The sequence below is a fragment of the Hemiscyllium ocellatum genome, chromosome 19 (assembly GCF_020745735.1).
Source record: "Hemiscyllium ocellatum isolate sHemOce1 chromosome 19, sHemOce1.pat.X.cur, whole genome shotgun sequence".
In the NCBI taxonomy this organism is placed as follows: domain Eukaryota; kingdom Metazoa; phylum Chordata; class Chondrichthyes; order Orectolobiformes; family Hemiscylliidae; genus Hemiscyllium; species Hemiscyllium ocellatum.
In genome coordinates this window covers 11,149,967-11,164,003 of record NC_083419.1, presented here as the reverse complement: position 1 = coordinate 11,164,003, position 14,037 = coordinate 11,149,967, and the positions used below count along the sequence as shown (strand labels likewise).

Below are 14,037 nucleotides of genomic sequence, written 5' to 3'. Positions count from 1 at the left end.
ACAGGAAGGAATTTAAAAACTGAAAGGAGAAAATCTAAAGGTGTCTCCTGAACCTGAACACATCAGAGTTCCTAGGAGATCACCTTACTGAGGGAATTGGCACTGACAGAGGTCTCTGTGCACATTTATTTTGGGCATTTACTCACATACTTTGTGAAGAGAATTTTTTTTATGTGGAACAAGATTGCAATGGTTGGAGTTTCTTTTATTTCAAAAAAAAAATTTCATTTCTTCTTCTTGCAAAATTATCCCTCTCCCACCATCACCCCCTTCCCCCACCTGTTTGATCAATAAAACAAGGGCTTTTGTAATTGACAACTGACGATGGACTGGCTTTTTTTGGTTTCTCACAACAAGTTTGCAGCTAGGTCAGAATCATACTGAAACTGAAAATTTTCTAAAGGACATTAGCGAACCAGATGGGTTTCTTTAATGATAAACAGAGGATACACGGTGCCATTAGGCTAGTCCAGTTATTAGCAGGGGGTTTCAGATTACTAATCCACTGATATTAGCACTGTCACTAACTCCTTCCCCAACATGTCAACTGAATGTAAAACTAAGGGCGCAACAGCATCCACAATGAAATCTTCCTCTAATGCTTTAAAGATTTTACTGATTTTAGATTATAAAATTAATTCTACTGCTATCTACTGAACTGAATGTGTGAATAAGTTAGCTGGACAGCTGGTTTGAATCTAATGGCCAGTAGCCTACATGACTACACATAGCAATTTATAAGCAATTATACTGTACACAAACGTGGTAGGCAGTCTGAGTTGACATTTTACATAATTAGAGCCTGCAGCACAGAAACAAGCTCTTAAACCCAATGGATGTATGCTGACATTGATGATCCACACAAGACACCTGCCATCCCTCTTCACCTCAATGTATTAGCATACTTTTATTCCTTGGTTCTTTAGTTTTACCTAGTTTTGCTATGACCCTCTGACTTCCAACTATCATGCATATAGATGAGATACCTTTCGTGCAATTGGCTCTTGGTTCTCTTTTAATCCATACCAGCTGACCAGCTTATTCCAGCCTTCTGTGGGTACCAGGATATAATCCAGCTCATCTATGAGATGCTCCTTTAGAGACTGTGAATCTCCACCTGGGTGGGACAAACACAATACAATAAAGAAAGAACATAAGAACCAGGAGCAGGCGTAAGCCTCGAACCTGCTCCAACATTCATTAAGATCATGGCTGTTCTTTTCATGGTCTTAGGTTCACTTACCTGCGCTCTCACCATATCCCTTAATTTCTTTCTTGCTCGCTGAAGTAGTGTCAACTACTTCACTGGGCAGGGACTTCAATAGATTTACAACCCTCTGGGTGAAGTAGTTCCTTTTCAATTCAGTCCTAAATCTGCTCCCCCTAATTATGCCCTCTTGTCTTAGTTTCACCTGCCAGTGGAAACATCCTCTCCACTTCAATCTTATGTATTCCCTTCATAATTTTATATGTTTCTATAAGATCCCCTCATTCCTCTAAATTCCAACGAATATAATCCCAGATTACTCAGTCTCTCCTCATAAGGCAACCCCCTCAACTGTGACTTGGGATAAATTCAAACTTGCTCAAGCCAATAACAAAAATCACAAACAAGAACTGGCTAATTCTTCACGATATTTACATGAAATCATGTGCCCGGTGTGTCTTATACCAAAAATTATTTAGGAGACACAAACCACCCCTCATATCCTGACAAAGTTAGGTCAAACACACAAATGCTTACTTTGAGTCACAAGGGATCTGCAGTGAGCTGGTAAGATGCATACAGAACTGGCTTAGTCATAGGAGACAGACAGTAGTAGTGCAAAGGTATTTTGCTTGGACCCACATTGTTTGTTATACATATAAGTGATTCAGTGAGAATGTAGGTGGCCTGATTAGTCTGGGGGACCTGCAGATAGTGAGGAGGATTCCAGAGGATATAGATAGGCTGGATAGTTGGAGAAATGGCAAGTGGAGCTTAATCAGGACAAATGGAAGATTTAATGCAGGAGGGAAGTAAACAGTAAATGGCAGAACCCTTAACAGCATCAACATACTAAGGGATCTAGGCATACAGATTCACAGTTCCCCAAACGTGGCAACACAAATGGATAAGTTCATCAAGGAGGTGTAGAGTAAGCTTATCTTCATTGGTAAGAGCAGAAAATATAAAAACTGACAAATCATGATGCAGCTGTGTAGGATGTTAGTTCGGCAACATTTGGAATATTGCGTACAGTTCTGGTTGCCACAGTACAAGGAGGTTGTGCAGGCTTTGCAGAGGGTACAGAAACAGTTTACCAGGATGTTGCCTGGTTTGGAGAGCATTAGGTATGAGGGGACTGTTATGTTATTCAGGTGGATATCCTCAATAGGTATGGGTTACTACCGGATTAAACTACAGTACCTCGGGCATATACCTGAGGCCGTTACCTGTCAAGTTTACCAGTGGTCCCTATTGACTGTATGGTCCTGATAGCTACAAACTCGGCTGGGTTTATCGCAGGTCTCTAGGTCCCTTCAGTTTATCCTTTCACCTAGGAGTGAGAGGGATTCACTTTAAGTCAATCCTAATGCCTTCTCAGCTAAGTTCTAGACTTAACATACCAACACAATGGTAAACATATCTTATCAAATAAAGGTTCGGCGAATACGAAGTGTGTGGTGTAAAATATAATAGAAATTTATCAATATAATAAGTTGAATACTCACAATCAGATGTTTTCAGTTAATCACAATCGTTACAGCCTTTTTGAATGTTCTTAAAAGATACCTAGGATAAAAGCAGAGCTTAATACCTGAGTGTCCCAAATGGGATCTTCATAGACTAGCGTGTATCAGCTAGTTGGTTCAGATTGTATCTTCTTCAGGCTAGAATGCAGTGCCTCAACCGAGAATCTTTTAGGCAGGCGTATTTCAGCAAGCTCTTAGCCGTCCGTATGTTTCATCCGATCGGTCCGTATTTTGCACAAATGTGTCTTTTCTGCAAGCCTGGTGGTTCAGAGGATGGTTGGGTGACTCATTGTCTGTGTTTCAAGACAAGAGTGAGTTCTGTCTGTTTTAGCTCTGCTTTTATATCCCTTACAGTCTAAGTTAAGCAATTACATCATTTGTTTAAAGAACTGGAATCTCAAACTGTGCCTCGGTCAGCATTGTTTAAAGGTCGCGTTAAACACTTAATTAGCTGAGAAAACAATAAGTAGCTGATAAGTAGCTGGTAGAGAGCAGTTGCCACATAGTCATAGTTATACTTAATTGTTGCTAGGCTAAAATACAATAAAGAGTTAATAGTATCATTGTTGCTACAATCTAATATAATCAGGTAAAATTCCACAGAAGAATTGAGTCTTTTCATGAAGAAGTAGACAGATCCCATGACACTTAACGAGTTAATAGCATCATTGCTGTTAAGCTTAATCTTATACAATATAATATAATCAGGTAAAATTCCACAGAGGAATCGAGTCTTTTCATGAAGAAGTAATGGATCCCGTGACAGGACTGATTATAAAACTTGGTTTGTTTTCACTTAAACATTTAAAGATGAACTGCATCCTAATAGAAGTTTACAAAATTGAGGGGCATGGATAAAACAGATAAAAAATGGGTTTTTTTTCCCAGGATAGAAATTTCAATTACTAGGGAACATAGATATAAGATAAGAGCTGTAAGTTTACAGGAGATGTAAGAGATAGTTTATTTTTTTACACAGAAGGTGGTAAATGCTTGGAATGAGCTGCCAGAGGAGATGGTGGACATGGACACAGTAACTATGTTTAGGAGGTATCTTGACAGATATATGAATAGGCAGGGGATAGAGGGACACAAACCATGTAGAGGCAAAAGGCTTTTAGTTTAGAAAGACATCATGTGTTTGCACAGTCTTGGTGGCCCCCTGTACTTTTCTTGCCTCTAAACGTACCTTGTAAAATTTACATTTCCTTTTGCAGGCAATGCAGCACTTTCCAACAATCCTATTACTACACATACATCCTTCAAAGATAGTTTATAATACTGAAACACTAAATATTTAAAGAAAATCACTCATCACGCATATGGTCTTCTTAAAGTCAACAACTATTCACCCTCCCTCAGGCATTCCCATCTCTCAAGTTCATTACCCTTGGAGGCGCACAGTGCATAGTGATGATTTTACTTCAGTGTTACTCCTGGGGCCTTCTGCATCTACGCCACCACATCAATACCATTTTGCATCTATCCAAATGTGTATCTAAACTTTCTCTCTAATTCTTCCCTTTAATTTCTCCAGGAGGCTGTGGCCTCACTTGAGTGGGAACTCACAGCAAGGGTAGCATTTCAATCCCTATACAACCACCTTTCCCAAAACTTTCCTCTCAATCAATCCTCAACTGTCACAACCTTTGCTTATTTATGTCCACCAATAATCCTGATTTTTCACATGGTATTACAGAGGCAATTTTTAATACATATAAATTAATTCCAGTCAATACATACAGCGAACTACATTTTTGTTCTACAAATCAGTCTTCCCACCATCTTTCCTGCTAACACCAAGATACACAAAATGGACTATCTATTCATAATCTCACATGAAATATTTGGAATCTTTGAAGATTAAATAAAATGCATGCTGTAATACTTGCATGTAATCCTTTCATATTATTAAGTATTGCTGCAGCTTAATCATCTACACTAGATATCTCCCTCAATACATCCACTTTCAGTTCTTAAAATGTTCAATTCCAAAACGTCAAGTCCTCCCAGATCACCGATCCTCATACTAGCAGTGAGGAACACCAGATTAGATTAGACTTACAGTGTGGAAACAGGCCCTTCGGCCCAACAAGTCCACACCGACCCGCCGAAGCGAAACCCACCCATACCCCTACATTTACCCCTTACCTAACACTACGGACAATTTAGCATGGCCAATTCACCTAACCCGCACATCTTTGGACTGTGGGAGGAAACCGGAGCACCCAGAGGAAACCCACGCAGACACGGGGAGAACGTGCAAACTCCACACAGTCAGTCACCTGAGTCGGGAATTGAACCCGGGTCTCAGGTGCTGTGAGGCAGCAGTGCTAACCACTGTGCCACCGTGCCGCCCACGATGAAAAATCAAAAACGGCAACTCCCATTTTAAACATGGGCAGAGAAAGCAGAGATATAAAAATAAGGACTGAAAATGAAACTTCTAAATTAAAATGCATCTACGCATCCTACACCCCAAATCTAACTTTGCCTGAAGACTACACTGTCTCAATTTGCTTTACACGACGTCATAGGAGATCAAGAAATGTATGCAGAGCTATACTGGGCAACAGGTTTAAAGCAAAACACAGACAATAGGCCTGAAGTAACTTGCATTTCTAGTAATGCGCACATTTAGTACAATGATGGCATTTTCAAAGTCTAAAGGCAGCTTTAATTTCTTCTGAAATTTTCCTCACAGAACAAGAGCCAAGCACCAAAGGCTGGCTTTACCACAATCACCCGACATACAAGATAATTGTGCAACTTTCAATTTGAGACAGTAAAATCAAAATTGAATTGGTTAATATCAGCCTAACATTTTCTAATGCTGCTTCTACCTTTGAAAAGCTCCCCAGAAGCAAATTAATTGCAAAGGAACAGTATTTCTCAAACTGGAACTAAATGTTGGAATGATCTTTTTGTTACATGGGCAGTTGTGTTACGTGAGAAATGACAGGCATAATAACCTTGGCCAAAAATGCACAGAGTTCCGCCTTGAATATTTAAAATCTTGATTGAAACCTGACCTGCAAATTAAGGCCTCAGATCCTGAGCTACATTCCATATTCACCCCAATTAAAACAGTGCTTGTCCATTGGTGCCCAAAAACATTCCTTAGAATAACAAGACAAACTATTAGGCAAGTGCTAGAATTATATCCATCTCCAGGGGAAAATCAAGCAAGGTTACTGGGTTTTGCTTCAAACCTTCTCTGATTATATCTCCAAATATTAATAGACGCACTTGATCTGTCTTCTGACAAAAATATTTGATAGTTTGTTAGCACGTGACTACATTAATTTTCCTACCCTCGAGCTGTGACAGGTGAACCTGTATATCTAATCTTTAAATAGGTCAGAAATTCTCACAAGACATCGTCGCGAAACCTGCCAAAAGGGCCAACACCATCTGAAAAGAATCTGACAAATTTCTCCAGCAATGCGCATCAACATTAACATAGCTTCCCTGAAAGCTTCATTATTTATTTCTTTTAAAAAATATTAAAGGTGCAACGTGGTCTTAAAGCACAAACATATTCAAGTATTTCTGGAAAAAGCTGAAGTAGTTTACATGATATGCAACTGGTTTATATAACTCATGAAATCAGAAAATATCTCCATTTAATCACCATAATTACTTCTTCAAAATGAGGGTTTTGCTTCTCCAAGATTCATTGACTTGTTATAAAGATTTGCCTCTCAAAAATGAGCACATTTGTGCGTGAAGCAAGAAATCACTGATTTTATTCAAACAAGTTTAACTGCAATATTATGGTTTCAAATGATAATACCAGCAGTAGACAATTAATATAGTTTAATAAAAAACAAGGCTGGAGTATTTTGGCACTTAACATTATGATTCATTAAATCGCTGAAGCTTCACTGTGGCTACGTAATATGGTTCATCGTGCCAGGTGCACAAAGATTGACAAATGATTGACTACTATGATTAACTTAATATAACTAATAAGGATGAATCTACTTTCCTCGATTTGACTTAATAAATTTTCAGGTGTCATATTTCTAACAGTGACACTGCATATTATGTACAGTACAACCGTAACTAAATATTTCTACATTTTAACCAGAGCACAACAGTTTGAGAAAGACAAAGACCTAATTAACTGCACGAAAATGTTAGCATTTAAAAAAAAATCTATAGTCAAAATACTCCAAACTAAACCCTATCTTGTCATTTTGAAACCTGGAAATCGATAGGCGAAAGAGTGGTTGAAACGGAGAATAAAGATCCTGTGGCATGGTAATAACAAGGACAAGACAGAGTTCAAGACATAGTCCTGCAGCAAGTACTACAATGGACGCTCAGATACCTGAACATACAGGCCATTTTGCCCTCACATTTAATGTGGATATAAACCAAAATGTGTCAAGATTTGGAACAATTTTGGAAGGATAAATTGCACTATATACCTCCATACACCAAGACAACAGAATGGTTCATATACAAGGACCTTTCTCCTGCACGTCTGCAGGGCATGGTTAATAGCACAGTTCATAATTTAAAATATAAAGCAAGTGTTCAAACCTTTCAGAAGCCCAGAGTTGTCAACAGGACCAGGATACACATTTTGGTCTCCCATCTGGTATTTGTCCCAGCTATCAAAGCCAACATATTTCTTCCATTGCTTAAACCACCGGCTATCCACCAGGTACCTGAGATGGTAAATAAAAATGTTATTGAATTAATTATTTCATAACAATCACAGAAATCTGCAGCACAGGAGCTAGTCTTGCAACCCAATACACATGTACTACTTCTTTCAAAGCATGCATAGTACCACTACTTGCTTTTTGCCTGTAACCATGTAGGTTCCTCCTCAAGTGCCTAACCAAAATCCCTTTAAAATTCATAGAATCAATCTGAAACCACATTTTCAAGTAGAGGGGTCCAAAACAGTAAATTGTCCATCACTCTCCAAATCATTCTCTAATTATTTGGAGTCTACAACCTCTAATTAGTGACCCACTCACCAGAAAATGATTTTTCCCTGTATCCTCTCATGACATCTCAAACTATTTTGGAAACTTTATTACGTAATAGAACATAACTAGGAGTAGGCCAAGTGGCCCTTCGAGCCTGCTTCGTCATTCAATAAGATCACGGCTGATCTTTTTGTGGCCTCAGCTCCACTTACCCGTGCCTTCACCATATGCCTCAATTCCTTTTATTGTTCAAAAAAAATCTTAGCTTTTAAAATGTTCACTGAAGTAGTGTCAACTACTTCATTGGGCAAGGAACTTCATAGACTTACAACCTTTGGATGAAGAAGTTCCTTCTTAATTCAGTCCTAGATCTGCTCCCCCTAATTTTGAGGCTATGCTCTCTTGTCCTAGTTTCACCTGCCAGTGGAAACACCCTCTACCTCTATCTCATCTACTCCCTTCATAATTTTGTTTCTATAAGATCACCCCTCATTCTTCTAAATTTCAATGAATATAATCCCAGTCTACTCAGTCTTTCCTCATAAGCTAACCCCCTCAACTCCAGAATCAACCAAGTGAACTTCCTCTGCACTCCCTCCAGTACCAGTATATCCTTTCTCAAGTAAAAACTGCATGCAGTACTTAAGTGTGGCCTCATCAGCATCCTGTACAGCTGCAACATAGCATCTCTGCTTTTAAACTCAATCCCTTTAGCAATGAAGGAGAAAATTCCACTTGACTTCCAAATTACTGCAGATCAACCCTCTGATTCGTGCAAAAGGACTCTGTATAGCAGCATGCTGCAACGTTTTACCATTCAAGTAATAATCCTTTTTAATGTTACTCCTACCAAAATAGTTGACGTCACATTTATCAATATTGTATTCCAACTGCCAGACCTTTGCCCACTAAAAGTATCTATGCTCCTCTGCCACTCATATTAGTGTCATCTGCAAAATTGACACAGTACACATGGTCCCCAACTCCAAATCATCTATTATGTCACTCTTAGTCTCTATGTCAAAGACAATGGTTCTAACTTTTCCAGACTACACGTGCTGCAAACAGTGTCATATTGCACCCCTTCTGGACTGTTTCTTACACATTATCAATTGTTTACAATACTTCAGCAGAAATCAAATGTGATTGTAAAGTTCCAGTGTGTCTCTGCTTTTATATTCAATTCCAGTATTTGTAAACTCAGTCATCCAAGGGCTATTTTTAAAAAAATTTAGTTACTTATCTTGTTTGCTTAACAGAATTTAAAATAATTTCTTCTCCATCTCTAAAGACATTGATTGACACTTCATACTGAACTGCTACACTTCTGTCCGTTTCTGTGTTGAGTCTGTTGTTATGAAATCTACAACAATCCTCGTCCTGACTTATCATATCTTGTATTATCTGTAAACTTTATAATGTTGCTCCCCTCAAGTTTCTAACTTATTTACAAAAAAAAACTGAATAGAAAATGGAACCAAGAGTGACATTGGACAACACTTCCTAGTTTGAAAAACATGTATTCACCACCAGCATTCCCTATTATAATGACCCAATTCTGTATCCATACTGCTACTTGCCTTTAAATCTCATGGGCTGCCACCTTCTTTATAAATACTCTGTATGTCACCTTGTTAAATGCATCAAAAAAGTTTAAACATGCCAAATCTACTGCAGTACCATGATTTTTCTCTACAACCTCAAAGCATTCAATCAAGCTAATCAGACATGATTTGCCTGTAACAAATTCACATCGGGTTTCTGGAGGAAAGCCACACTATTCCAAAATGGAAGCTTATTTCTCTCTTCAGATGATTTTCAATAACATGCCCATTGATACTAGTCTTGTAAGTTACTGCTTTATCCCATTCCCTGTCCTATAACAATAGCAGCTCTTAGTTCTACTTCTACATTCAATGACAACTTAAAGTTTAAAATCACACAACACCAGGTTGTAGTCCAACAGGTTTAATTGGAAGCACACTTGCTTTCGGAGCGACACTCCTTCGTCAGGAATCACCTGAAGGAGCGACGCTCCGAAAGCTAATGTGCTTCCAATTAAACCTGTTGGACTATAACCTGGTGTTGTGTGATTTTTAACTTTGTACACCCCAGTCCAACACCGGCATCTCCAAATCACGACTTAAAGTTTGTGAATAATGGACCTACCATTTCCAATTTTGATTTGAATAACCTCAAATACATTTTATCTGGATGAAGTGACTTATCAACTTCAGCAATACTAATCTTTTTAGTAGGTCTGTTCTACCTATCGCTGTCCTGCCCATAACTTCCCGTTCTAAATCGCATAAATTTCACACATGCTTTGGGAAGAGAACTGAAAAGCATTCTACCTCAACATGAAGATTTTGCTTTGAGTTCTTAATTAGCTCAATTGCTTCCCAATCAAACTACTTTCAGGTTCTGACAAAATGTTGAGATGCCATTTTGCCTTTGCTCTTTGTAAATGTGCCCAGGAAGTTCTTTTGCATCACTTCCTGTTTTGGGAACAAAAGCTATGGAATTTACTGCATTTTAAATTCTTACCTTATTTAAAACTGAAAAACATTTATTTAAAAGAACATTAATAGTTTCAAACAACCTAGTAGTCAGATTATGCAGTTCCTGGGCACAGCTCTGAACAAGAAAGGCATAAGAACAAAGAATAATACAGCAGAGGAACAGACCCTTCAGCCCACCAAGACTGCACCAACACATGATACCTAACTGAAAAATCTTGCACCTTTATGGAATCCATATCCCTCTATTTCCTGCTTATTCATATAGGTCAAGATGCTTCTTAAAATGCTGCCATTATATCTGCTGCTACCATCTCCTCTGGCCACACATTCCAGGCAAAGAAAAGGCTTGAAAAACTCACCTCTTGCATCTCTGTTAAACTTACCCCCTTTTTACCTTAAACCTACATCCTAGCGAGTTGAGAAGATTTGTAGCTCAGGTTGAGGTTTTGTGCAAGGACTGTAACAAACACTACATTAGACAAACAGGCAGAAAACTAGAAACCAGGATAAATGAACAACTAACTACAAAAAGACATGACCCTCTCTCACTAGTATCCTTACATACAGATAAGGAAGGACACCACTTCGACTGAGAAAACACATCCATCCTCGGACAAGCCAAACAAACACATGCACGAGAATTCCTAGAAGCATGGCATGCCAACCGGAACTCTATCAACAAACACATCGCGTTAGACCCTATCTACCACCCCCTGAGAAAAGGAGCAGAAGGTGACTTCACCACAGGAAACATCACCACCACCGGAAAGGACATCACCAAGCCAAAGAAACCCAAATATATAAATAGAAAGCTGGAATTATCGGCAGTGCTTCGCCTGAGGTCCACTGAAGATAATACCTAGTAGGGTGATGAAACATCTGGAAATAAACCTTCCACAGCTCAGCGAGCAAACCTACATCCTAAACCCATGTCCCTTAGTAACTAAAGGATGTCATCTCAATTCCAATTTATATTTTCACCTTTGTTCAAAGTCCTAAATAAGCTACACACAATTGATGAAAATTTCTTCTCCCAAGGAGGTCATAATTATAAACTAAAACAGAAATTGCTGGAAAAACTCAACAGATCTGGCAGCATCTGTGGAGAGAAGGCAGAATTAACATTGCTGATTCAGCAATCCTTGTTCAGAACAGGTCACAATTACAATGCTTTTTGTTTTTCAGAGCAATAATGTAGAAGAAAATAATGATGAAGGGCTCTGGCCCGAAACGTCAAATTTCCTGTTCCTTGGATGCTGCCTAACCTGCTGTGCTTTAGCCAGCAACACATTTTCAGCTGTAGAAGAAAGTCACCCCAACATAGCACTCCATCAGTCACATTACGGCCTAGATTGAGTCCAAAGTTTAAAGAGCACTAAATGCATGCTCTGAAAGCCAATATATAATGGATATTGAACAGCTGATTTCCTTGGTCATGGTTGATTCAGTTCACCCATAAACATCCCACCTTTAATCTAAGTTTTTCTTTTCTGCATTCTCTCTTATTATCTATGGCTGCCATACCAATGAAGAACCCACAATAGCTGAAAACGCAGATGCAATTTGCGTCTGATTGGCTTTAATTTCAAAGCCCCTCATTGCAACTGAGAGGGGAGAGGCACTTGACATTGCTATCCAATTTGGGATGGAGGCCTACCAGAAGAAAAATGCTCAGAAGTTTAAAAGCTGGATAAGCACAGCAAGCAATTTACTGTTAACTTAATGATTAAAGCAGGAAAACACATTCTTACCCTTTGCAAGGCAGTGACCATAACTAATAAGATTTCAAACATAAATGACCCAAGATTAAAATAAGTTATAATCAATGGATACTATATTTCAGTAATTATATCCATATATTCAAGCGTGTAACCAATAACTAAACCAACACAATTGTGCATGTTATCCAGTACAAATCTCTTCTGCAAAGATCCAAAAGTTTAAAAGCTCCACAGTATCCCAGAAAGATTAACATTTCAAAAGGCACTTCTCATTTGCAACAATTAAAGAATCTTTTAAAAGTTGTCAACACAAACGAGTCAGTACACATCTATCAATTGACAGGCAAGCGCAGCTTTAACTTACAACTTCCCATGGCCACCATTTTGTTAAACAAAGATGCTTATAAAACCAACAATCACTATTGAATTTGTGTTTATAACTGCAAGCACTAAGAATACCTGAAAGTCTAGTCCAGATTTCTTGGTAAAATCAAACTACAGAAATTCGCAGGAACAGCAGATCAACTGCCCCACTATATCAGTGGGCTGTTCTTCACTGGGGCATTCCAGAACTGTCCTATCTTCTCTCTGTAGCCTTGCATCATTCTGTTCGAAAATATACAATCGAGTCTCCCACAACCACTTCTTGTGTTAAAGCATTTCACTCTTCAATAACTCACTGGGTGAGGAGATTTCTAACTTTGCTCATTGTCAATAACAAGATAACTTTAACCAACTTCACAACCAGAAGGAACAGTCACTCTTTTCACCTTGCCAAGACTTAATTTTAAAACCAGGAAAAAAATAATCTGGCCTTTCCTTTGCTAATGAAATAAACCCAAATAACTCATTTCTGCCTTTAAACTATTCCTAAGACTGCACCATTGCTCCCGCCTCTTTACTTTAACATTCTATGCTGATTTATAAAATGGTCTTCCCAGTGCCAAATGTATCATGCTCACCATAATCGAGTGCAAACCAGTTTCATAATATATATACAGTACATTAAATACTCACAAGCAATGTGCATCTAATTCTGATAGTTACCCTCACCTCTTAACGTTTGCACTGATCTTGCTACATTTTGACTTTTACTTGCTTTCTTGATCATTTGTACAAGTCTTCCATGTGCCTGCAATGCACATTTTTATTATACTTATACACACAAACAATTCAAGACATTTCTTATTCATGTAATCAGATTAAAAGAAATCCTTGAGTTATCATAATTTGCCTTCAAAACTTTGCACTGGCTGTCCTTGACTAAGACATTAACCAAACACTCATTATTTTCATCTTGAATACACAAATTCTAAAAGATTGCCCACAAAACTGTTATACTAGCTGCTTTGTCACCTCTTACATCCCCCACCTCTTTAACTGGAGGAGTTACATAGGATTCTAATATCTTAGCACAATTTTTCAATACAAGAGGGACTGCAGACCTGTCGGAATCTCTCCCATTCCTTTCCAATGTCATTGAGCAACAGATAGTGCATGCCTTAGACTGTTAACTTGTCTTTCTTCTCAAGTTTTAATAATTGTTTCATAGTCTTCTCTAGTGCACTTAATTACATAATCCTAAACCAGTTAAATTACATAATTAAAACTAATTGCATAGAGCTAATTAAGCATCAAAAAGAGAGACCTATGCACACCACAAAAGAGGAAATAGCTGAAATATTAAATATTTGAGTAAAATAATTATTTGGCAGCTGTACCTTTGATTAGTTCATCAATCAATAGGTTAGTGGAATAGGCAGACAGGTGACAGATGCAATTCATTGAGAAGTTTAATGATATATTTTGGTAGGAAGCATGAATAAAGACAATGGAAACTTAAATGCTCCAACTCTAAGGAAATATAGAAATAGAGAGACATAGGAGTACATAAGCATAAATCATTGAAGGTAATAGGGCAAGTGAGGGAGTAGTTAAAAAGGAAATGGAACATGAGCTTTACAAATACAGGCTGGGCTCAAATGGTGCAGGGGGTCCAGGGCTCAAATCCCACCTGTTTGAGGTGTGGGATAACTTCTCTGAAGATATCTGTAAAAGGCACAGAATATAAAAGCAAGGAAGATAAGGAGAAGCTCTGCATATAAAAAC

The 14,037-nt window shown here is 38.3% G+C and overlaps 1 protein-coding gene across 5 annotated transcripts in view; it reads right to left on the bottom strand.

Annotated features, from left to right (window-relative positions):
* Nucleotides 1–14,037, bottom strand: part of LOC132824853 (ubiquitin carboxyl-terminal hydrolase 15-like) — a 114,153-nt gene that overhangs the window by 85,526 nt on the left and 14,590 nt on the right. For all 5 annotated transcript variants that reach the window (XM_060839640.1, XM_060839641.1, XM_060839643.1 and 2 more), the window contains exons 2-3: nt 7,288–7,415; nt 987–1,117 (exon numbers count right to left, since the gene is read on the bottom strand). In XM_060839640.1, coding sequence (XP_060695623.1) covers nt 987–1,117; nt 7,288–7,415 — 259 coding nt within the window. The remainder of the gene's footprint in view (nt 1–986; nt 1,118–7,287; nt 7,416–14,037) is intronic.